This window comes from Monomorium pharaonis, chromosome 1 (genome assembly GCF_013373865.1).
Source record: "Monomorium pharaonis isolate MP-MQ-018 chromosome 1, ASM1337386v2, whole genome shotgun sequence".
Taxonomy (NCBI): Eukaryota; Metazoa; Arthropoda; class Insecta; order Hymenoptera; family Formicidae; genus Monomorium; species Monomorium pharaonis.
The window spans coordinates 40,755,979-40,779,325 of record NC_050467.1 but is presented as its reverse complement, the minus strand read 5'-3'; the positions used below and the strand labels follow the sequence as shown (position 1 = coordinate 40,779,325).

Below are 23,347 nucleotides of genomic sequence, written 5' to 3'. Positions count from 1 at the left end.
CTTTATAAATTTATACCTTCTTTAAGTTTACGGGGAACATTTCCTAAAAATTTTCCCAACATTCTTATTACACCCGGTATAACGCATAAATACGTATAATAACAATATTAATATGATGCGCATAATACATGTCGCGTTTACATAATACACATACGGATGCTGCAACTGGGGCGGAGAGAGCGATGCCAGATGCCAGACGGCACGTTCCGCCGCACGTGACGGAGAGACGCGGCCGCCATCTTGCGACGGGAACGGTCGCCGGCACGTTCGTTGCCGACGGCCACGGCGTTTTACGACAGCGCGAGAGAGCTTCGGGTCGCGCGGCGGTAGTTGCGGCACGTCACTCCGTGACGACGTTTGCTGCGTCGTTCGGTTGATCGTGGAGAAGGAACACGATCCCTTGCGTTTTGCGCTCGGCTGATGGGAGTGCTATCCAAGCGTTATCGTCGCGACGGGGCTAATTGCGGCAATTTACGTCTTCGCCGGCGACAATAACAGCGGGACACGTAGCTTCGACAGAGATAAAGAGAAAGGGAGAGAAAGAGACAGAGGGAGAGAGAGAGAGAGAGAAAAGACGCGCGCGCTCGCGCCAGCGTGTCTCGCTCTGCGGAGAAATCGCGACGGCATTTCCGCTTGTCCTGGGGACCGCCGGATGCACGGTACGGCAGAGACAACGGTTGAGCCGGCGCTGGGTACGTATGAGTAATCATGTTATTGTCTGCGTTTCGTCACGAGAGCTCGCAGCCTGTGACTTTACGGCGCCGCGCCGATGTATCCACTTCTATCAATGCAACTTTAATAACTTGGACTTTTCGTTGAATTTACTCTTTTTATAGTTTGTAACAATTATGGAGAGATGAAAAATAAGTTATAACCAGAAATTAAAGATTAAGTGTTAGTCTAGAGTGTTATTTATATTTTGGAGATAGAATTAAGAATTTTTTTACACTTTTGAGAACAGCACTTTTTTTCAAGTTTTGTTCCCATTTTGCAGGTTGCAACACATGTCAGAACTGACTTAAATACTTTTAACGTAAAAAATCCTTATTAAATATTATTTCAAACTATCCAAATTTTAGTAGAAAAAAAAACCGTATTAAACTTTAATCTTTCGGTTTAAAACTTACTCTTTTTATTTCTTTTTTTTTAGTTCCTACAATTAGGAGAAGATAAAGATTAAGTTATAAACTGAGATTAAAGTTAAACTCTAGAGTGCTACTCATATTTTTCCGAGTTAATGCTCGGGGTGAAATTTCGCTTACATAATTAAGATTTTTTTCTACAGTTAAAAAATATTTTTTAGAATAAATACAATTGTTTTCTACTTTATACATTGTAAGATGTTAGTGTAATTGGATTATTTTAATATAAAAAGATTTTACTAAATATTTTAAATCAAAACTTTAATAACAAAAACTGTTACTTGGCACTTGGGTGAAAATTTCCCCACACAATAGCACTCTAGGGTTAATCTACATTGGTAAAAATGGACATGAGCGGACCGCAACGGAATTATATACAACTAGATATTTATTTTACTTTCGAAGTTTTGATCTATTCGGACTGATATTTTTCGGAAAATTGGATGAGCGCGATATTAGATAAAATTGTAAATGAAGCTAAACGAGATTGCAGCTTGTCGTTCCTTCTTGTTTCAATTCTTGAATAATTTCAATTCTTGAATAAGTTGTTATTAGCATTCTCTCTTTCTTGCCGGATCGGAAAAATAAATTTAAAAAAAAAAGAGGGAAAAAAATTGCACGAAAATGCGACACACTGTCGGCATTCATGAATAATCGATTTGTTCATGGAATCGAATAGTTCGCCGTGTAGTGTAATAACTGCGAATGATACTCGAAACTGGCATGTGAAATAGAGTCTAGTTAAATTTTTTTGATCGTTTTTTGTCGCCAAATGTGCGAGTGTATATGCGTTACGAGTACGTCACTGTCCAAGAATGTCGCATGTGCACGATTAGTAATAGGAAAGTAGTTACAGGACGGTCCAAAAAGTATAAGGTAAACTGTAAGGGACGATAATGTTTCTTTATTACTTAATAATAAATAAAAACAAAGATTTTCTTGACAACTTCGCTACGCATTTTTTGTACTACATTGTTCAGAGATAAATCATGTTTATTGTATCTCTGGCCGGAGTTCAATTTTTTCCTAATATTAAAACAGTAGGTAAGTAATAATTTAAATTTATAAAAATATATAAACCAATGTCAATACTTGAAAGAATATTTTTAAATTGTTTTTGTATTTTAAAAGCTAATCTCTCTCTCTATAATATGTTCCCTGCTCACTGTTTTTTTTTTGTTTTGCCAATATTACCTATTTGTTTCTTTCTGCACTGTTTTATCAATAATCGTGTTTCTTGTCTCTTTTGAAGTTCGTTAATTTTTATCTCGCGAATTTTGATTGACCAGCCCTCAGAGAAGCAAAAAGATAATAAGGAAAAGGGTAAAAACTAGGAAGCAAAGAGCTCATAGATTAATGAAACTTATACAATGAAAAATGTCGAAATTTGTTACACAAAGGTATACTGTCCTCTATTTATTTGGACTCGGCTTCGTTTTATATCACCAAATCATTTTTAATCTTTTTTTGTATTTATTTTTAATTATCCGGCGTTATTACGTAGTATGTTTTATCGCAATTGCATAAACGCGAGCAAATTAATATTATCTTTCATTATATTTTCTCTCTTCATGCGAAGCATAACAATCCTTTGTTGCCAAAACTGTTTTCGACGCTTTGTGTTTAGTATATTCTCGGTATATCAAGAAAATTTAGAAGAACTTAAATATTTATAGTTGAAAGTTTATATTTAAAAAATTAAATATTAAAACATTATTTGTTCACGAGTTGTAATTTTAAAGGGAAAATTTAAAATTTAATAACTTAAACGAGAAAGAAAGAGAGAGATAATATATGTTATTTATAAATTTATAAATTTATTTGTGAATTTAATATTTAACTTGCAAGTTACAAATTTTCGAGGCGGAAATAGATTTTTGTTGTACTTTAAATCTGCCTCATCAGATAGAGAAGCATAAAAATATACAAATATTTTTAAAAAAAGAGAACATTTGTTAAAACCAGCCTTTTAAAGTTTAATCGGGCCATGAAAAGTCAATATATATCAGACTTCGTTTATTTATCGGCGCAGCTTGATTTTAATGTTCGCCCGTTAAATGTGCGCCGAATACTGATGCATGAATTCGCATTCGCGGCATAATTATCCCCCGAATTTCTGCGCAAGGAATACAACATTTTCATTTGTGGCGCTAATTTGCATGCATTATGATTTCGTCGTGCTCATAGTTGTTATCTGTTATAACGTGAGGAAATTGGATATAACGCATTCATAAACCCGCATGTTAAACATGATCTATTGACTTTCATCACGCATCAGTAGGTATCGAGCGATGAGCAACGGTGTGCACGTTTATTAATAATATCCCGCGCTACCAAGATATTATTAAGCGTTAATCAAATTTACCATAATGACAGCGTGTTACTTTCGCAAACTGGCCGCCGTTTAATTGCCTTAGCGCATGTTCCAAGTCAACTACAATTAGACGAAACTCAACTCGGGCATCCTTTCTTATCGGTCATCAAAGATAATGCTTCTCGGTAAATTGCAAAGCATGTGGGAGTTATATCGAGTTTTCCACTTTTAGTTCTCTAGCTTAGAAAGATCGATATATTTCTCTTGGGTAAGTTTTGACCCAAGAGCTTTTTGGCCGTTGCTATCTTCTAAACAATAAATAGTAAACAAATTGAATTATTTTGCTACGTTTTTTGTTAGTATGTGTCATATTTCATGAGAATTGTATAATTGAACATTCTCACACGAAGATTCATTCTTTTAATTCTACGTTGTTTTTCAAACTCAGTTCTTCATATGTATATAATTTTTCAAAATTTTTATATTTTGTTTGCGATTAAATTATTTAAAACACTTCTTCCCAGATTGTCTATTTTACAAAATTACTTAAAGAAAACTATGCGGTAAAAGATTTTAAAAATATTCAAAAATGTTTACACATTATTTACATAAACTTATTTTCATGATTACTTACATGAAAAGGGGGAACTTTTTTAACGTGGGATATGAGAAACTTTAATTGTACAGGTCTCGTATTAATTTTCTTCTCTTTCATAGATTCCAACGTCTAGTCTAATTCATTCGCGACATCATATCGCGAATTGGGAAACATGTACGGCACATTACAATGGCTCGATCATGGCTAGGATGTCTCTTCGGTGTCTTAGTACCGTCCGTGATCTTTTATTTGTACCTGCTACTGAATGGTAATTACGACAATCGATACGTTTACACATCGATTTCTCTTTAGTACTGACAAGGATTCAAAGAAACGTTGTTTCCAGTCCCATCCGTGGAGATAGGCAAAACGAGCGTTGGAGGGAAGTGGCGATCGTTATCGTTGGGGGTGGAGAGATCGAGTTTGCGGGTGGAGGATCGCTCACTCGAACGATCGCAGTTAAAAAACAATTTCGAGGTAAACGCTCGTAAACCTTATACTTTCATCAGCGTCCGCCGTTGCACGCCGGCGAGTGATGTTCTACATTTTCAAGGTGAAATGCAACACGATACACATAGCCATGGTGTGCGCCGGATACAATTCAACCTTCGCCCTCGTAACCGTAGTGAAGTCCATTCTGTTTTATCGCACGAATCCGTTGCATTTTCATTTGCTCGTCGACGAAATTGCGAGGAAAACGCTTTCGACCCTGTTCCGAACGTGGGATTTGCCACATGGTTTGTACGCTTTTACGACAGGGCACGCACTATCCCTTTGTGACGCACACGGGAGCAGAGGAACCTAATTTTTATCCCACGTCTGTGTTAACGTGGCGCGTCAAGTACCTACAATGTGTAAAAAGAGAGGAAGAGAGGGAGGGAGAAAGAGAGAAAAAATTATTTTACCGGCGTAAATATAAAATGCGTTTAATTGAATTTGTTAAATTTTCCGATATGGGTGCATACGCGGGGTTTTATTAAAATCGAGATTTTCAAAAGAGAAAGAGAGTAAAAAGTATTTTCATTTTATATCGTGCACGAGTATTTTTCACAATTACCGGATAGATGCGTGTCAAGTGAAATACCTCTCTTTTCTCCTTCCCTTTGATCGCTCGGTCGGGATTATTTTAGTGAACGTAACGTTCTACGAGGCTGAAACTTGGGTGCCGAGGGTCTCCTGGATACCGAACAAGCACTACTCGGGGGTTTACGGTCTTCTGAAGTTGATACTGCCGGACGCGATGCGGGAGGACCGGGTGCTCGTGCTGGACACGGACGTGACCGTTCTGACCGACATGTATCCGTTATGGAGGATGTTCGAGAGGTTCTCGGCCGTTCAGACCCTGGGCCTGGTCGAGAACCAGAGCAACTGGTACGTAAAGGCGTTGTCGTACGGCCAGCGACCGTGGCCGGCCCTGGGCCGCGGATTCAACACCGGCGTGATGCTGATGCACCTGCGACGTTTACGGGACGGAGGATTCGCGAGCTCCTGGGAGGGCGTGACGAAACGCGTGCTAGGATACATACCGGAGACCAGCTTGGCCGATCAGGACGTGATAAACGCGGTAATCAGCGAGCAGCCGGCTATCGTGTACAGGATAGAATGTACCTGGAATATACAGCTGAGCGATCACACGATAAGCGACACGTGCTATCGCGACACGAATCGCATAAACGTACGTCCCATTTTAACTTCAATTGTACCGTCGTCCTCCGCCGAGAGCGCGGAGAAATGAGAATTGATCGATCCTTGACCGAGAGCGTCTGTATTACTTTTAGATACTCCATTGGAATTCCCCGCGAAAGCAAGACGTTCACAATAAGCACGTTAACGAGTTCCGGAAACTGCACCGGGTCTTCCTCGAGATGGACGGGAATCTGTTGCGAAAGCGCTTATTCGGCTGTGACAAACACGAAAGCGCGCTTCCAGTTAGTTGAGGAAAAGAGAAGAAGAAATATTACAAAATCTCTTAGCATTTCATTTAGGACAACTGTAATGATTTTCTCATCGCACGTGCGATTTTTTTTTTCTTTTAGTACAATGAATCGAGCCCGTGCCGAGAATTCGAGAAAGGCGCTACCCTTTTGTATCGCACCCACCCCTTTCTACTCGAGTACGAATACAATGTGTACTCGCCGACGGATGTTGCTCTAGTCACTCAGTGTAGCGTCGAGAGGATACCGCTGTTGGAGGCGTTGTCGAAACACTGGCCGGGGACCATAAGCGTCGCGCTTTACCTGACCGACGCGGAGGTTCAGAATTTCCTAGATTTCATGCGGAGCTCCGCGGATTTGCGAACGAGAAGGAACATCGCTTATCACGTCGTGTACAAAGACGGGGTGCGTTGTCTCTGCGGCTCTGAGATGCAACGCGGTGAATTTGTTGTAGCCGTCTAACACGGAATATAAACGGGCGCAATTTTTTTTAAGTTGCAATCGTCAGAACTTGAAAAATTAAAGATGCATGTCACATTTCACGAAATTGTACTTTTTAAGGTGACATACCGTTAAACATAAAACTATGATTCATCTTACGTTGCATCGTCTCTAGATAAAAACACGAGAATTCTCTTTTTACCTATCATTATTTTTCATTCACACAGGATCTTTACCCTATTAATTATTTAAGAAACACTGCGATATCATATGTACCAACTCCATTCGTCTTCCAACTTGATGTCGACTTTTTACCACAATTTGGGCTGTACGAAAATATCATGAACTATATCAATCGTTTAAGTATCAACGAATCGGACAAAGTAGCCCTGATCGTGCCAGCATTCGAAACTGAACGCTACAGGTAACTTCTCGTCGCGATCTAAGTTAGATTATTTTATCGAGAAAAGTCACCCCTTATAGGTTTACATTCCCTGCCAACAAGGAAGAACTATTGAAATTTCTTAAACGTGGTATTTTGTACACCTTTCGCTATCACGTTTGGACGCAGGGACACGCCGCTACGAATTACAGCCTTTGGCGAAATAGCACGGAGCCTTATCAAGTGCGTGCGAGATTTATTAATTAAAAAAAATGCTTATGACCGCCGGGAAGACACTTTATATATATTAAATATATTGTTAGAGATAAATAAGATATATGTGCATGTAACAAAAAACAATAAATATGTAAGAAATGGACCGTTGTAGGTTTCGTGGGAACCAGATTTCGAACCTTATATAGTAGTTTCAAAATCCGCTCCGCTTTACGACACTCGATTCGTCGGATTTGGCTGGAATAAAGTTTCATACGTGACCCATTTAACGGCGCTAGATTATAAGTAAGCTCAGTAATTTTATTCATTTGAATAATGAAATATTCTGATCCGGATCTGATTGATGTAGGGCAAGATTTAAATCGAAAATTGAAATTGCAGATACATGGTTCTACCAGACGCCTTTATTATTCATCGACCTCACGCTCCTAGCTTAGATATCGCTAAATTTAGAACAGATTCTGTTTATAGAAGGTAATATAGCATATATAGCATATGCTTTTTTATTTCAAGATTCAATGATAAATTATGATGAGGTAACTCTCTGTTTGTCTTACAATATTTTAATTTCTATTTTTACTTGCTACAGATGTCTTAAGAAGTTGAAGGATGAATTTGTCAAAGAGCTGATGGCAAAATACGGTGAGACTGCATTATCGAAACTAAAGAAAGAGACCAAAGAAGAGAAAGCTTAAGAAATTATATAATTTTAACATTTTAAAGTACAATGTATAAGAGTCCGTTATATTTTTACTGAAAACCTGTTTCATGAAATTATGAAAACCTGTATATCGCTATTTTCTTAATAAAAATGTATATCCTTTTAAATAAAACATGCATTATTTATCAATCCCAATAATAATAATAATAAAAGTATCTGAAAAACAGTTGATAAAAATGGATCAGACTTTGGGTCGGGAAATATTTATTAAAATTTAACCCATATATTTAGTGGAGTGTACAGAGTGGTGCTTTTCAGTACATTATTGTAATATTACAATCACACTAAATATTTTCATTTATAAAATATGTATAATATTTACAACGCCAGTATGTTAATACATTATACGTACAAATCATAATCGCGACGGAAATTCATTTATTTGATCCACCGAAAATTGAGAGACGTTTATTACAAGGCAAGATATCTTTCTCATAATTAATTACAGTAATGACGACAATAATGGTGACATTAGTAACTGTATAGCCTAAATAACGTATAATTATTATAGCAATACCTAAACAAATATAGTAATATTAAAACATAGTAGAGATAATAAAAAATCAATAATAAAACTAATCGTACAAATATTATAGTAAGAATACTTAATAGGAATAACGGTAAAAACATTTCCGTTAACAATGATGAAATTTTTCCTCGATCGTCGAGCACTTCTAACGTATGTAGAATCTGGCAGAGAAACGCGGATGTTACATTTCGGATTAAGATTATTATCTACAACATACGACACGCAGATATAAATCATTTACATTCACATTATCATTCCGATTTACATATTTCGATAAAAACACTTTTTCGATCTTCTTAGCTCCTACAATCTCACAGTATTCTCGTCCGGGGCATGAAATTGCGTCGACGAAATGTTATTCTCCCTATTCTTTTTTTTGATTCGCGATTTAGTAGAGAAATATTCGTTGGGCACGAATTAGATACGATCCTTACGCGACATAGAGTTCAACATATGTCAACAGAATTATGTATATATTAGCGACATATTCGCGTTTTTCGTGCAACACTTTGTATACTTTTATCTTATGCGTTTTTTCTTCATTGAGGTTTTGTTTCAATGGGTGCGGCAATTAGGCAGTTTTAACAATTGTTCTTGCACTAGGCAAATGGCTTATCAACTAAACAACGATCGCTTTATATGTTTTAACGAGTAATAATAGAAGCAAACGAACACAGTTCGATTCGCTTCAATCGATGTTAATCAATGACAATTATTCACGCTTACAAGTTTCGCTATATAAATATATATATATAAATTAACGAATTATTTCTTTAAAAAAGGAACACTCAGTTTTACGAGTATCTCGTAAAAGTTAACTTAGGCGAAATTCACGATGATAGCATTGCGCATCGTTTGATATAATTGCAATTCCTCCCTCTTCTATCGAGAAATAGCGAGAAGACTATGCCCATAAAGTATGTAAAACGAAGACACTGTCCTATTATAATTCTAAGATTGTCAGTCTTGAGAGACGAGAATAATTAAGTCAGTCACCGAATACTTCGCACGCTATCAAAAAATAATGTAAATTTATTTTATGTGCGAGACGGAAATTCAATATGTAAGTATAAAGAATTTGCAATAAAGGGCGGGAAATCTGAACATTTTTACGTACATACTTGTGTGTCAGGAATGCATATAATTTAAAGATGCGTATACTTTAAAGAATTCATGTCTTTCCTAAATGTCTTCTTTAAACCCTATTTGATCCACGAAGAAAAACGGAACTGCGCGCAGCTCGTTGGAATACGTGTGACTACTTTGTAATGCCATAAATTGCAGAGTACAAAATCATTTCATGGAATGTTGCAATAAATGCAAAAATGCTGAATACTTGGCGTGATACGCTGTAGGTCCGTACGTACGCTTTCACTGAACTACGCACTACAAAACGCACATCTTATAAAAAGTGTTTCTAATTAGATTCGTAAATAATTGCTCGGAAGATTGTAAGTTGGACCGATCTATTTGGACGGTACCTTCGATCGATTGGCAGAAAATGAAAGCGTCATATCAGTAAATTTAATATACTCGCGTTTATCTTTTCGTGCGCAAGAGCAAACGTTTGCGTTACAAGAAATCGGAAAATGAAAAAATTTATTCGATTTTAAAATTAAAATTCCAAAATATGTAATAACTTTAATAATCAACAGTTTTCACTGAAATAATACAATTAATCTGAATTGTTAAAAGCAACAATTAACAATTTTAATAACCAAATTTAATAACCATTATGTTAAAATCATATAAATGATATTAATGATATGCGCGATATGTGAATATATTAAAATTATTGAAATGACTAATACTATTAATTTCGACAAAAATTTTGACCAAAAGCTCCCCTCGGCGTGTAGCGCGTACAAACGGGAGCAACCCAAATGAGCTTGCTTGTGCCAGTCGTAAATTACCTCCTATTTTAATGTAAATTACCGTTACACTTCGCGAGCACGTACAAATCGAAAGGCATTGGAAGCGAGGAGTGTGCGTGCACGATATATGAAATATCACGCGAACGACATTGCGTTGTAGTTGGCAGTTGGATAGATAATTGAGCGCTGAGAATACGCGATGTAACATCGCGATATCATGAAAGTGTTTAATGACGGCCTTCGCTCGTGCGAAATCTTGTTTTTAATTTTGCACCATAATTAATGCGCGTATCAGCCCCGGCAATATGTGCTCTTTTTCACTTTGGCAATAAATGGAGAATTACGTATCTTGGAATTACGTAATTATAGCCGAACGTAAAATATTCGACAAACAAAAATTGGAATATCCTCAATAACTGGGGAACAATTTAAAATAGATCTATCGAGTTTCACATTATGTATGAAAATAGAAGGAATCGTGATTCGATTGCTTCGATGACATTTGAGGGGGTTTTTATTTCAAGATCTCGGTTATCCTCGGAATAAAAATAATAACCTCGTTTAAAAAACCTCAATTACTTCGTTGTTAAAAATTAATAAGTTCCTCATTATCAGAGAACGTGAAAAAGGGAGAAAGAGAGAGAGAGAGAGAGAGAGAGAGAGAGAGAGAGAGAGAGAGAGAGAGAGAGAGAGAGAGAGAGAGAGAGAGAGAGAGAGAGAGAGAGAGAGAGAGAAAGGAGAGAGAAGAAATAGAAAAGAGGGAGGGGGGAGGAGAGCTCGTACGGAAGATACGTGCGGGCGATCGCATTTGAAATGGACGAGATAGGTATTACCCGGTCTGGTGATCGATCTGGTGTCGAACATCCGCGGCGCGGGACGCATAGGTGAGACGGTTTCGCAATCGCAATTCAGGGATACACTCGGCGACAATCAATAAATTATCCCCGACGCCGGGGATGTATGACGTACGTACATTCGCTTCGTTAACTGTCGGATGCGCGCAGCACTTTCCCACAGTGTTAAATGGAACGCGCGTGGGATTTCGCGCTACCCCCCGCGTTACGTCCGCGAATTCGAGGGATTGAATGGCGGATATCGGCAGATACCGAAGGAGGGGGGGAGAGGGGAGAGGGGAATTGATTCTCCCCGGTAATCGGCATCGGGTGAGACGCCGGTTCGACGCGGAGAGAAAGGCGCGCGATGCAAAATACAAAATTACAAAAATATACTCGTGGCGCCGGTTAACGACCGAACGCGTGCCGTGCGGGGTTTCCGTCGTGTATCATTTACAATATGGACAGCCGCATATACGGACAGAGGGTGCGATCGAGGGGAAGGGGTGAGAGAGCGAGAAAGGGAGTGTATGTACAATGGCACGGCACGGCGGTCGAGCTGGGCGAGCCGCGACTCTGCTAGGCCGCTTAAAATACTGTTCTCCGATCGTGCGGGCTCGATTTTTCCGCGCGCGCGCGAGTGCGAGAGCGCGATCATCCTCTCATTCGCACGATTGCATGCACGGGTCGTCGAACGGGGAATAGCGGTACAAAACCGGTACGGGGAAGGGAACGAGAGAAGAGGAAAACGCGCGGAGATACGACGCGTTCCGCGCGTAACATCGATTCGACGAAAGCACCGATTCGCGGAGAAAGAACCGAGGACGGGGAACGGGAGAGGGTCGAGAAAAATCATCGTGGTTGGAAAAATCGGTTGGCACTGGCCCCAGAGAAACCGGGAACGTTTCTCAGGCTGTCGCGGCGAACATCGCGCGACCGAACATTTTTCTCGAGCACGAGAGCTAGGGGCGGGTAACACGACGCCGCGATAGGTCGTCGAGCTTGTCGATTTCCGCGGGTGGCGCGGCGAAAAATCGAGGCGACACGACCGCGCCGTTATTTTTTCCACCGCGTCTCATCCGGATGGCTGTCATCTTTGCCCCCGAGATCGCAGTCGTCGGGTGCTTAATACTGTTTGGCGTAATCCGGGCACGGAAAGCCCGGTTTTTCGGGGGTAGGGGATGGCTCTTGGCGACCGTCGCACTCTATGCGTCCGCGAATCAATCTCGAAGAACCATCGTCGCGAAATGGAGAGAATAACTCGGAAAGAAAGGAAAGGCCAGGAGAAAGGAATTGAAAAGAATCCATTTCATGAAATTAAATTAATCCTCTGTACACACGGTGGGATGTCCTATGCAATTTTCTTTTTTTTTTCTTAAATTAAGACAAGCATTTATAGTCGCATATAATTCTCAATTGAAAGCGTAATTAATTACAGAGCCACATTCGTAGATTCAATATTTGGACTATGAATAGTAAAAATTAAATATAGAGTGACTGCATCAGGCAGTGAACAAATAAAAGCCATGATATATTGTAAAATATAGTGCATATGTATAAAAAAGAAAAAAACTATTGAATAATAATATATATATTTTTTAATATGCATTAATTCTAAAACAAGAAAAGTTGATTAAAAAAGTGAAATATGGAAGAACTTTAGTAAATACTCAGAGAGCCAATTAAATATGCGTACTAGTAAATAACTAGCGTGCGTTTGCATTAAAAAAAGAATACGAAAAAGTATTTTAATTTAAAAGTAGCTTTGTAACAATAATAATTACGTAATAATAAGTTGAATATTAGATCAACATGTGAATAATACAATTTTGTAAGAGGACAGGCCATTTCTCATCTGACCTTGATACGAATAATTTTATACTAATTATTAAATATATTTTTCAGTTTTATAGACCACGATATCTATCGGATTTGAAATGCAATCGTAAGCTGAAGCTAGAAATAATATCTTACATTGATTTTTTATCATCAGATTTAATAACAATAATGCCATAAGAATTTAAAAAAATTAAAGAACACAAGAAAAATATTACCCCAGTCAGGATTCGAATCTGGAACTCCCTCATGACAGATGTTATATCAATTCGACTACCAGGGCATGATAACATTTCTAATAATTAATTTTTTAAAAGTTAACAAAAATTAAAAGGATTAGTATTTACCTAGGTACATGAATATCAAAGTGCAATTTCTGTTAACATTTGAACATAAATGATCATTTACTGATGAATTGCTTTCCTGTTTAGTTCGTTAGTTAACGACCAATATGGCGTATATTTTTTACTTAACGTAATTATATTTTCAAGTAAAGTTTTTAATCAAACCTGTGTGAAAATTAAATCTAAAAAATATTAATTTAGTATTTTAATATTTTTCTTAAACATTTATTTACTGGTAACTGTTCAGCGAAGGATCACTAGCTTAGTGATCCTAGATTGATGAATAATTAGATTCCCAACTGCGTTTATAATTACTATAATTATTTGTCAAATAACGACTAACTGTGAACACCTAAGAGCTACAAATCATTATAACATTTGTATATTTTTTTCAATAAACAACTATATAAAGATTCTGAGATGTTTATGTAAATCTTCTTATAAAATTTTCTTTTAGAATTTTTATATTTGTGTAAAATAAATGTAATACGAATCGCGTGGTAGAGCAAGTGCAAAAAAAAAACCGTGTATACAGAGGATTAAATATTCGTATGGCGATTTGAGTAACTTTCGTGCAACATCCTAAAACGAAGAGGCTTCGATCGAGAGGAAATCATAGGGTGCAAGATGATGGACGCGGACAAAGTTTCCTTTTTCTCTCGAAGGGGAAAAAGTTTCCTTAAACATTTGTCTTTTGGAAATCTTCATTTCAATTCGCGTTCGAGAAGTGTCGAGATATTTAATAAATCGAAACCTTCTCGCATGCGAAGAAGGTTGGACGTGGGAAGAGACGTCTCGCGTCGAGTTTTACGGGCGAGATAAAGTGCGTCTCTTCCCAAGTACACCGTATATCGCGACCCGATTCCGTGCGTTGCATTAATGGAGCAAAACCGGTGCTGTTTTGCCTGAACAAGCGCAGTGATGCAAAGTCGGGAGACAGCGGGCTATAGGATTGATCGAGAGTGGTCCCCTTTGGATTCAAGTGTCGTCCGACGGTAAGTCAAGTTCGCGTGGAATTCATTCGAAATGGATTTACTCGATCGCTCGGTGTTTCTCCGCTACCATCAAGAACGGCGCCGGCGCCACGGCGCGCGATCGCAACAAGTTGTACACAACGATAGCACGTCCGAAAATCCCCCCGCTGAAGCCAGAGAAAGGGAAAACGTTAATCTCCCCGGATAAAAAGGTAACAAAAAGCATAAAGAGCGGATGGCTCGCCGGCGATAAATTCGCAGTTAAAGAACGTTCCCTGCCCGCCCTTACTGCGGGTGAAATATCGCCGGGCGGGGGTGGCTCTTCATGTGTGATAGTAAAGCATACGTGAAGCCACTCCGTATCACGATGTAACGCGGCCAGATGTTTCGCGCGCAGGGGTACGGAACTGGCGAAAATCGGCAGCGTCAGCCGCGAGACTGGAATGGAAGAGCATCGCTAAAAGAGGGACCACTTGTACTCATATCGCGGAAATCGCATCGCGACAGAAGGGAAAAAAGGAAGAGAAAAAGGGGGGGGGTGGAAAGGGAGCGAACGAGTTCCCCTCGTTCGAAGAGGCGTTAACTATGACGCGAAAGAAAAATGCGCCAAGCCGCGCTCTCCTCTCTCTCTCTGACGGTGTTTTCCAGTTTTCAAGGAGAGACGATTTATCGGCCATCATGCATTCGGGACCATAAGTCCGTACGCGCTCGCTCGTCGATGATATATAGCATCGCATGGACGTTCTACTTTACGATATATTGTCGTCGACGGTAGAATTGTAACGATCGTATGTATCTCGGAATGGGGACACGCGTCAAATTCTGTTCTTCTCACTTCGCGTTTACGGCGCGTCGTAATATGGTCATCATTCTAAATCATGTCTGTCTAACTGGAGACTTCGTCCTCTTGACACACGATTCGCGCGTACGCGCCCCTGGTTGATAATTTTTGCACGCGGATACGCTGGAGTTGCTAACAACTCGAGCCGTAATTGTTGCTAATTGGAACGCACCGCGCGTAACATTCAATTAATTTGAAGTGAATTTGGCTCGGCGGAAGAGAACATATGTACGACACGTCAAAATTGACCTTTTTTTTTTTTGGTGTTACCCACGGTTAGCACGGATATCGGCGAGTAGAGGCCAATCGGGCAGCGGCGTTAAATTGGTCTCGTTTACAAAATGTGCAGTTATTCCGACCCCTCGGTCATTTCGACGATAATGAATCACACGAATTTCAAAGGTCAACGGTTCGTGCAATTAGCAGCGACCACGTCACTTGCCATTTTCCGTTTCATTGTACACCGTCGTACCTCGCGATACGATCTATTCTTACAACTTCGAACGCGTCGAGTGTCATCGCAAAACTTACATCTATAGATTTATACATGCTGTAAATAGTGATTATTCATTTAACATAATACAAAGTGGCACCGTTGTATACTTAAGTAGCATAGGGTATTCCGTATTGCGTTTACGAGACTTGCGAGATACGTTGACGAGCAATTCGCGCGTTGCGCTGTAAATATCGCAAAACGGTATTCGTCGGTGATCTAATCCCCAGGTGAACACACTTATTTTTCGTATAGAAAAAATGAAGACAAATATTTGCTAAAAACATTTAACAGGATATAGATTAGAAAATGACTTTGTCGGATGAACGAATTAATTATGCAGTATATGGTATTTTAGGTAATACCTGATTACCAAGATTGTTGTAAAATATCCTTCATAATTTTCTTGTTTGAACAACATTATTTTCAGATCCATATCTAATTAATTTTTAAATATGCTTCAGCAAAATCGTTCTTTTTTTTTCGTGATTACTGTCAATCTTTTCTCATCACAGCTGCCAAGAAAATTATCGTATTGTGATAAATTTTTTAAAAGTAAGTAGAGTGAAAAATATAAATATTCACTCATTAAATAACCTAAATATACAATAAATGCCGGAGAATGTAATCCTTTTACTAATTCAATGGAGTTTCAAAATTTTATTGGGGTCACGGGAAACCCTAGAGTATACATTGTAAGTATACACACCTAGGGTTAAGATACAAGCGTCGTTGACAGAATACGAGATACCTCTACGGATCTACGAGCACTGGTCTAACGATGCGCTTACAGAAGGAGAAAAGGGACACAGATCGTTACGCCATTTTCGGCGTAAGCTTAGCACGAGAATTCGTGTTGCTTGTGAATGCAACGAGTCTCGCTACGATTTCGATACGTCGGAATTTCAATGTTTAAAAAAAAAAAGGAAACAGGAACGAACGCGACAGGCGTATAACAGCTAGATAGATTTTTAACAATGGTTAAATTCTCATCGTGTTTACCGCATAAATGTAACATGTGCAAAACATTTGCCTTGCCTCTGAAACCTTAACACTTCCGTTTATACACGCGAATCGTGCCGTAACGATCGCGACTCCCCGTTACGGGGTAACACGAATAGAAGACGAATTCACTGGTATCGCTCTTCGCGGAACGACTCGCGTTTCAGCACTTCCAGTTGCTTCGTGCTTCGCGTAAATTTTACACAAAACGCGAAATAGGTTTCGCCTTATCGACTAATACCGGCGGCAATGTCCGGAACCTTATTCACATTTATCACGTTATCACCTCACGGCGCGTGGCGAGCGTCAAATAAAAGCTAAAGGAACCTAATAAAAAAAGGGAGGGAAAAAGAAAAACGATAAGTAGGAGAAGACGAGGGTCAAGGGACAAGGAAGAACATTCGGTTCGGACGATCAGGTCGCCCAGAAAATAATTCACGCGGATCACGATTTACTGGTCTCGGATACCTCAGATACTTTGGGTGCTTTGTAAACGCGTTCAATAAATAACTTATTACAAGGTAACTTACAGGATGGGAAAATGAAGGAACGGGGCTAGGGTGATACGAATGTCCAATCGGCGTGTCCCGTTCTAAATCGTCATCGTCAGCGGTTTCGGCGAATCGCCCGTGTCCATTCATTCGTGGATCCTACAAGTGATCCTACGAAGGTCTCCTCGTACTTCCTTGTTGATCCTCCCGACCGCGAGACGCGCGTCTCGAAAGGCACTACCGGTTTATTGTAAGTGTGGTCACGCACGCCCCGTCGTGGCGTACTACGACCAGTCGTCCTCATTGCGGACGATGTCCACGGTATCATACTTCCGTGCCGTCCTCTCCCTCGTCCTCGTACAACGTTGGTCCGTTGGTTCCCGACTTCTTCTTGGGCTTTGGCGGCGGTCTCGGTGGTATCTTTCTACCGAGGGTGTTGCTAGTGGCAGCCGGTTGCTGCTGCTGTGGCTGTTGCGCGAGGAGTAGATGACCACCGTCTAGACTCTCGTCCGCCAACTTGAGCGGCCACTCGGCCGCGCCCTCCGGCGCCGCTCGATCTAACGGACTGCCCGTCAGGATATTCGGGGTGCTACGTTGAATCGTGCCGTAATGCGACCCTCCCGGCACGCCCGGAAGTGGCCGGGTCCTCATAGACGACGGTTCCGGACTCTTATTGAGTGACAACATCGAGCTGCCATCTGCTGTTGTACGCAGCCCCAGATTGTCGTACACCGGCTCGAGGTTGTCGGTTGGTGATGTTGGGGGTCCGCTGCTCCAACTAGGTGCACGCGGTCGTCGCGGGATCGTCACGTAACCGTGGCGCGGTAACACCGGCGCCATCGACGCCGACGACGACGACGGTCCGAGACTGTACGGCGTCACGCTGCGGCTGTGCGGCAAAGTCTTGAAGGCGGCCGGGTGGTACTGGCCTGACGGCGGCGAGCCGTAAGATGAGGTCGTCGTCGCAGACGGTGTTATCATATGCTGACTAGGCAGACGCGTGCTGTCGGGCGCCGTGGACGCCTGGCTAGTCGGCGATGCGCCACGACCGCCGGAGAAGGCCAGTAAATCCGGCGGATATTGCCGGTGGTGGTAACCGGCACTCCCGCGCGGCAAAGTGCCACCGCCACCGCCGCTGCCACCGCTACCGCCGCCGCCGCCGTCGCCACCTCCGCTGCCACCCCCGTCGAGTTCCGGCGTGGCCCGTTCGTGCTCCCTCTCGTCGTCGCCTACGCTGCCGCCTACCCCGCCGACGACACCGCTCCCGACACCGTCAGCTGCGAGAACATGAACAAAAGAGAAGGACGAACGTTAAAAAAGAAAATCTAAGTGAGAGGTCGAGAAAAAAAACGGGAGGAAAAAAAAAGATCGCGTGCGAAGAGATCTGCAGCGAGTACGAAGAGCTGGACGCGCGAGACGTATGCGCGAGAGTGTGGCAAGTAAAGGCAGCGTCGCCAGGACGTTGCCTCGGTACGCGATATTTACCCTTCGACGAGCGTGGATGAGTGGCTCTTAATCCGATTGATCGCGAAGCTTTGTCAATTTAACCGAAAAATGAAACTGCATTTCCTGAGTTGTCGGTCAAGCGTACGCCACGTCGTACCGCTTTGAGGTTTTCACAGTATTCATAAAGTTGATTGAATTTCTCAACAAAACTCGGGTCGCGTTTAAGCGCAGGTCGTATATATATTTTTCTCTATTAGTGTTTCGGATTCATAGAAATTCTCACTGAGTGTGTTATGATATACAAGTCCCTGCGTGATCTCGTCGAAAAATATTTCATTAACGATGGACACGCAAGCTACACACGCAACATATTTCTCGGCCGAACTTTATTGTCGTCATTACTTGTACAATTATCAATTGTTACGGCGATTCGTAATTAACGTTCTCGCGCGTTGGAAGCGAAAAATTAAAATCTGCTCTAGCCCTATTTACAGAAAGTATTATTCCTAACGGATGACGAATGCGATCGCGCGCTGTCGCAGCGCGCACGTTGTATTAAGGGGGTGCCTGATGTATTATAAACGTCTAACGGATCTTCATTAGTCTCCTAGCTGCCACTTGACGGACTCTCCTTACCTTAAGATCGATGGCACCTAGTCGGACAATTCTCGCATAGTCCGCGCTCGGCACGGAACGAATCGATTTACAATTACACGCACACACATGCATACACGCTATTTGTACATTACATAAGCGACATATAGCGGTCGTTCCTATATGTATATTCCCGCTTGGGGAGGAAGAATATTGCCGCAGCGGAATGACCGATGTTTCGCGACTCGTTAAGAATCCTCGTCGGCCGGTGAATTCCGCCGACCTTGGATTAATTGTCCCGCGAACGCGAAGTCGAGATAAATCGCTTGTCGAGGCTGATTTAAGGTAGTGCCTCGCTAGCATCTAGCCACGCACTGTTTAGTAATATAGGCTGTGTACTGACCGAAGACCGAGTCGTTGTCGAGCAACGTGCGGTTCAGCTCCGTCATTTCTGTGCCGTGCGACGTCACGGACGGCGCCTCGTAGCGTCTCGGCGGTTTCACGACCGGGTTGATGGTCGTGATCAGGGACTTCTCCTGCTCGCCGAGACCGTGATGCTCCAGGGACACCGCCTCGAGGCCCTTCTCGTCATGCCTGGTGCGGCGGCGACGACAGTAGCACACGCAGAGCACTACCGTGACGATCAGTAGACACAACGCGGTGACACCCAGACCGATGGCGAGTGGCAGGCTGATGAAATTCTCTCTGCCGCCCAGTGCGTCGCCCACGATGGTCAGGCTCACGTTTCTCTCGGTTTCGCCACCCGGACTTTTCGCGTGGCAGATGTAGTCACCTTTGTCGGAGGGCAACGCGTCGATAATGGTAAGATTCAGCCATTCGTTGCTCGATGAGAGTACGTAGCCTCTGTCGTTGTTCATGCGTTTAGTAAAGGTGTTTAAGACACGATTACGATGCGACCATGATAACTGAAACAGACGTGTCGCTTGATATTTCATAATGTACGTATTGCGATCCAAAAAAGTCCCGTAAAATATAAATAAAAAGGCAATTAGAGCCTGCCCCAATTACTGCCGTTTTAAATACAATTGATATATTTTTTTTATAGCTTATAACTATATAATAAACATTTTTTTTTTATTATTATTCAAGCAAAAATTTTAATATACATAAAATAAAAGCAACAAGCTCAAAATGTAATTGATTATTAATATATAATAAAAGAAACATATAAGATATAAATTTATTACTGCCAGTTAACATTAAAACATTTTTAATATATAACATTCTCATACTTTTTATTCTAATACTATAATTGACAAAAACGGCAGTAGTTTGAAAACTGGCAGTAATTGAAACAATTATTCTATAAGAATTTTCAAATAAAATGGCATTGATATTACGCCGCTTTGTTTTTCTCGTTAAGATAGGAACTTACGAGTGGTTTCACTTTAGTATCAGTGTCATTAGTTGACACATAAGTGCCGATACAAAGATGCAATTACCTGAGGATGGGGGATTCCCGTTGCCCTGCACATAAGTGTCACGTCGTCCCCTTTGTTCATTTCAATTTTCATCGCCGGACCGATGGCCGTGATCTTTGGCCTGCAGGCAAACTCGTCACTGTTAACTTCGTCCCACATTTTGCCAGCCATGTGAGACGGTTGCTGACAAGTGGTCGGCTTTGTGTACAGCTTGCGCTCGATCGTCCAATCGCGAAACATTTTGAGTTTGCAGTTGCAATTCCACGGATTATTATGGAGCTCGAGGCTGCCGAGCTTAGGTAGATTTTCGAAACTTTGCAGATCCAGGGTACTGAAATTATTTCCATCCAACGCTAGGGAAGTCAAACCCGGCAAATTGTTAAACGTTCTGTTCTCGATGGTCTCCAATCTGTTGTTCGACAATGTCACCTTCTGCAAGAAGGTGAGATTGAAGAACAGGCCGTTCTCCAACGACCTCAACTTGTTCTGATTGAGTAACAACACTCGCAGCCGCAGGGTCTCGTAGAAGGTGCCCTGATGCAGACGGTGGATATTATTGCCCGACAGATCGATCTCGATGATGATCTTCAGGCCGTTGAACGCGTTCGAGTCAATGTGCTCGATGCCGCAATCACGCAACAGTAGCTTGTGTAGATTCACTAGTTTGACGTGGATGAACGCATTCTCGACGAGGCGAGTTATGCGATTGCCACTCAAATCGAGATTCTGGATCTCCGACGAAAGATTCCTCGGCACCTCCGTGAGGTTCAGCTTAATACACTCGGCGGTCTTCTTGCCGGACACCCATTTGCACTTGCACTTGTATAACGTCGAGCACTGCATCCAGTCCACCTGGCCTTGACACAGGGCGATCGTCAGCGCCGCGCAGAGCAGCCACCGGCCCACCATTCTCGGTATCATTCTCGTGGAATCCTGTTAACAGCAGAAACGTGCGCGACGATGTTAGAACGTGACTGCGATATCACGACCGCAAAACTTACTTAGCTGAGCGTAGTTACATGCATGAAACGGAGTTTCGTCTTTTGGGATATTCCGCCAGAGAGAGAGATGGAGAGAGAGAGGGAGAGAGAGAGAAATATGCAACATGCAACTAATATATTTCAGTTACGGCTTAATATTACATATATTTACTAGGGCGGGCAACCAGCTGCGCGTTTTACATATATTTACCATTATTGATAGATGAACGCGGATGTGGATCATTATTTAATTACACGATCGAATAATCATATTACGTATACGCGGGCTGGAATTAATTATTACTAAATAATACGCGGCGCTTAATAATTTTGAATAATTTGTGTGGCATACAAATATCCCGTACGCTATTTGACACTTTTAGTTAATGTCGGGATAATTGTCCGTGACAGTCACCGAGCAAATTACGTGACACGTAACGATAATAAATGCCGTCGTGTGATCTCGTGTAAAAATGATTTAAAAAAAAAAAAGAAAAAACGAAATACGTAAGACATCCCTCGTCGACTCCCGCGTCTCTCGCAATTTGAAATCGAATTTGCTCGACGTATGCGTCCGCTGGTAAATATACCGCTATTTCTTACAATGGCGGTAAGAAATCTCGCTTGTGTGAACAGCGCAAAGTTGTCTCGTGGCTCGCCGTGCAGCAAGACTAAACTCGACTTTCCGTGTTATCGGACAAGTCTGGCTGTGTCTGAGGCAGTTTGGTGCCATCGGAGACCGCCGGGATTTTCTTCCTCTCCCCGGCCGCTCTGTCTTCCTCTCTCTCTCTCTCTCTCTCTCGCATTCCCACGAGCCTGTATTTCCTTTATTTTTGTTAGTCAACGCCGCTAATCTCAGAGCGCGACGGGACACCCTGCCGAGAACTGTTGGCAATTTAGCTTAATACCGTTACAGCATCGCGCTCTCCGACGCTAGCATCGTGTCGACGCGTCGCCGAAGTTAAATTAATACAGCACGACGACTAAAACAAGTTTCAACCCTTTTATTATCGCCGTGGAATCTGAGATTGTGCATCAAAGTTAGCCTTTCCGCCGACGGGCAGCGAGTACAATTCATTCGGGATCTCCCTACGGATTTAAATTGCCGAGCAAAAGAAGAAGCTATGGTAAATAAATGAATGATAAAAGAAATCTGTTTACATCTCGAAAAAGGCAACACGATCTCAAAACGATTGATAGAACGTGATTCTAAATTCGTGCGTTTTGAACTAAGAAAAAATTCTTTCCTTTCAGTAAATTTTGTTTATCAGTGCATACATATTTGCATATTGAGCGAAAGAAGAAACGTTCGCGAAAGACCGAAAAAAAGGTCACACGTGATTTAATCTTGGCTCAAGAATCGTCGACACAGGATCGTCAGCGAGTTACGATGCAACAATTGAAATCGCGCCACTCGTCCATTTCGAAAGGTACAAAAGCAAATGTCACGCGGGCGCGGGCGGGAAAACAAAGTGGAATTCGCTGAAGATCCTTGCGGACTCGCTCCGGTGGGAACCGTGAGCACCGTTGTAGATTTCCGCCAACTTTTCGCGTACACATGCCCGAAACTTTTTGAAGTCTCCCTCCGCAAGGGCGGCCGCGGTCGCTGCACTTGCAGCCCGGAGAGATTTTATTGTCGCGGCCGCGAGAGAGCAGTTCTTTTGAGCTCGATCGGTGGGGTCCTGCCGCGAGGTCAAAATACGACCTCTGTGTGTGTGTGTGTGTGTGTGTGTGTGTGTGTGTGTGTGTGTGTGTGTGTACCGAGGGCGAATGCGTATCGTCCTTTAAAACCGGCACGTTTTGGCCTTCCCTTTGTCCGCGTGGTTTCAGATCCGTGGCTAAAACAGCGCTCTTTGAACCGTGACACACGCCGCGCCGCGCCGCGTCGAATGGCGCTTACGT

At 41.8% G+C, this 23,347-nt stretch overlaps 2 protein-coding genes across 5 annotated transcripts in view; one reads left to right on the top strand and one right to left on the bottom strand.

The window, feature by feature from the left end:
• The first annotated feature begins 25 nt into the window (after window positions 1-25).
• On the top strand, window positions 26-7,873 carry LOC105837446 (LARGE xylosyl- and glucuronyltransferase 2). Its single transcript, XM_012682228.3, has 12 exons — window positions 26-692; window positions 4,174-4,322; window positions 4,401-4,531; window positions 4,608-4,791; window positions 5,185-5,729; window positions 5,833-5,982; window positions 6,091-6,393; window positions 6,657-6,853; window positions 6,913-7,054; window positions 7,200-7,330; window positions 7,427-7,519; window positions 7,635-7,873. The coding sequence occupies exons 2-12, from the start codon at window positions 4,244-4,246 to the stop codon at window positions 7,738-7,740; spliced, it is 2,061 nt and encodes a 686-aa protein (XP_012537682.1). The 5' UTR covers window positions 26-692; window positions 4,174-4,243; the 3' UTR covers window positions 7,741-7,873.
• Window positions 7,874-12,366: 4,493 nt separating this feature from the next.
• The window catches only part of LOC105837447, a 220,657-nt gene continuing 209,676 nt past the window's right edge, over window positions 12,367-23,347 (bottom strand). For all 4 annotated transcript variants that reach the window (XM_036288060.1, XM_036288098.1, XM_036288011.1 and 1 more), the window contains 3 exons: window positions 20,487-21,398; window positions 19,427-19,949; window positions 12,367-18,260 (listed from right to left, as the gene is read on the bottom strand). In XM_036288060.1, the coding sequence (XP_036143953.1) occupies window positions 17,308-18,260; window positions 19,427-19,949; window positions 20,487-21,386 (2,376 nt within the window). In that variant the 5' untranslated portion in view covers window positions 21,387-21,398 and the 3' untranslated portion in view covers window positions 12,367-17,307. The remainder of the gene's footprint in view (window positions 18,261-19,426; window positions 19,950-20,486; window positions 21,399-23,347) is intronic.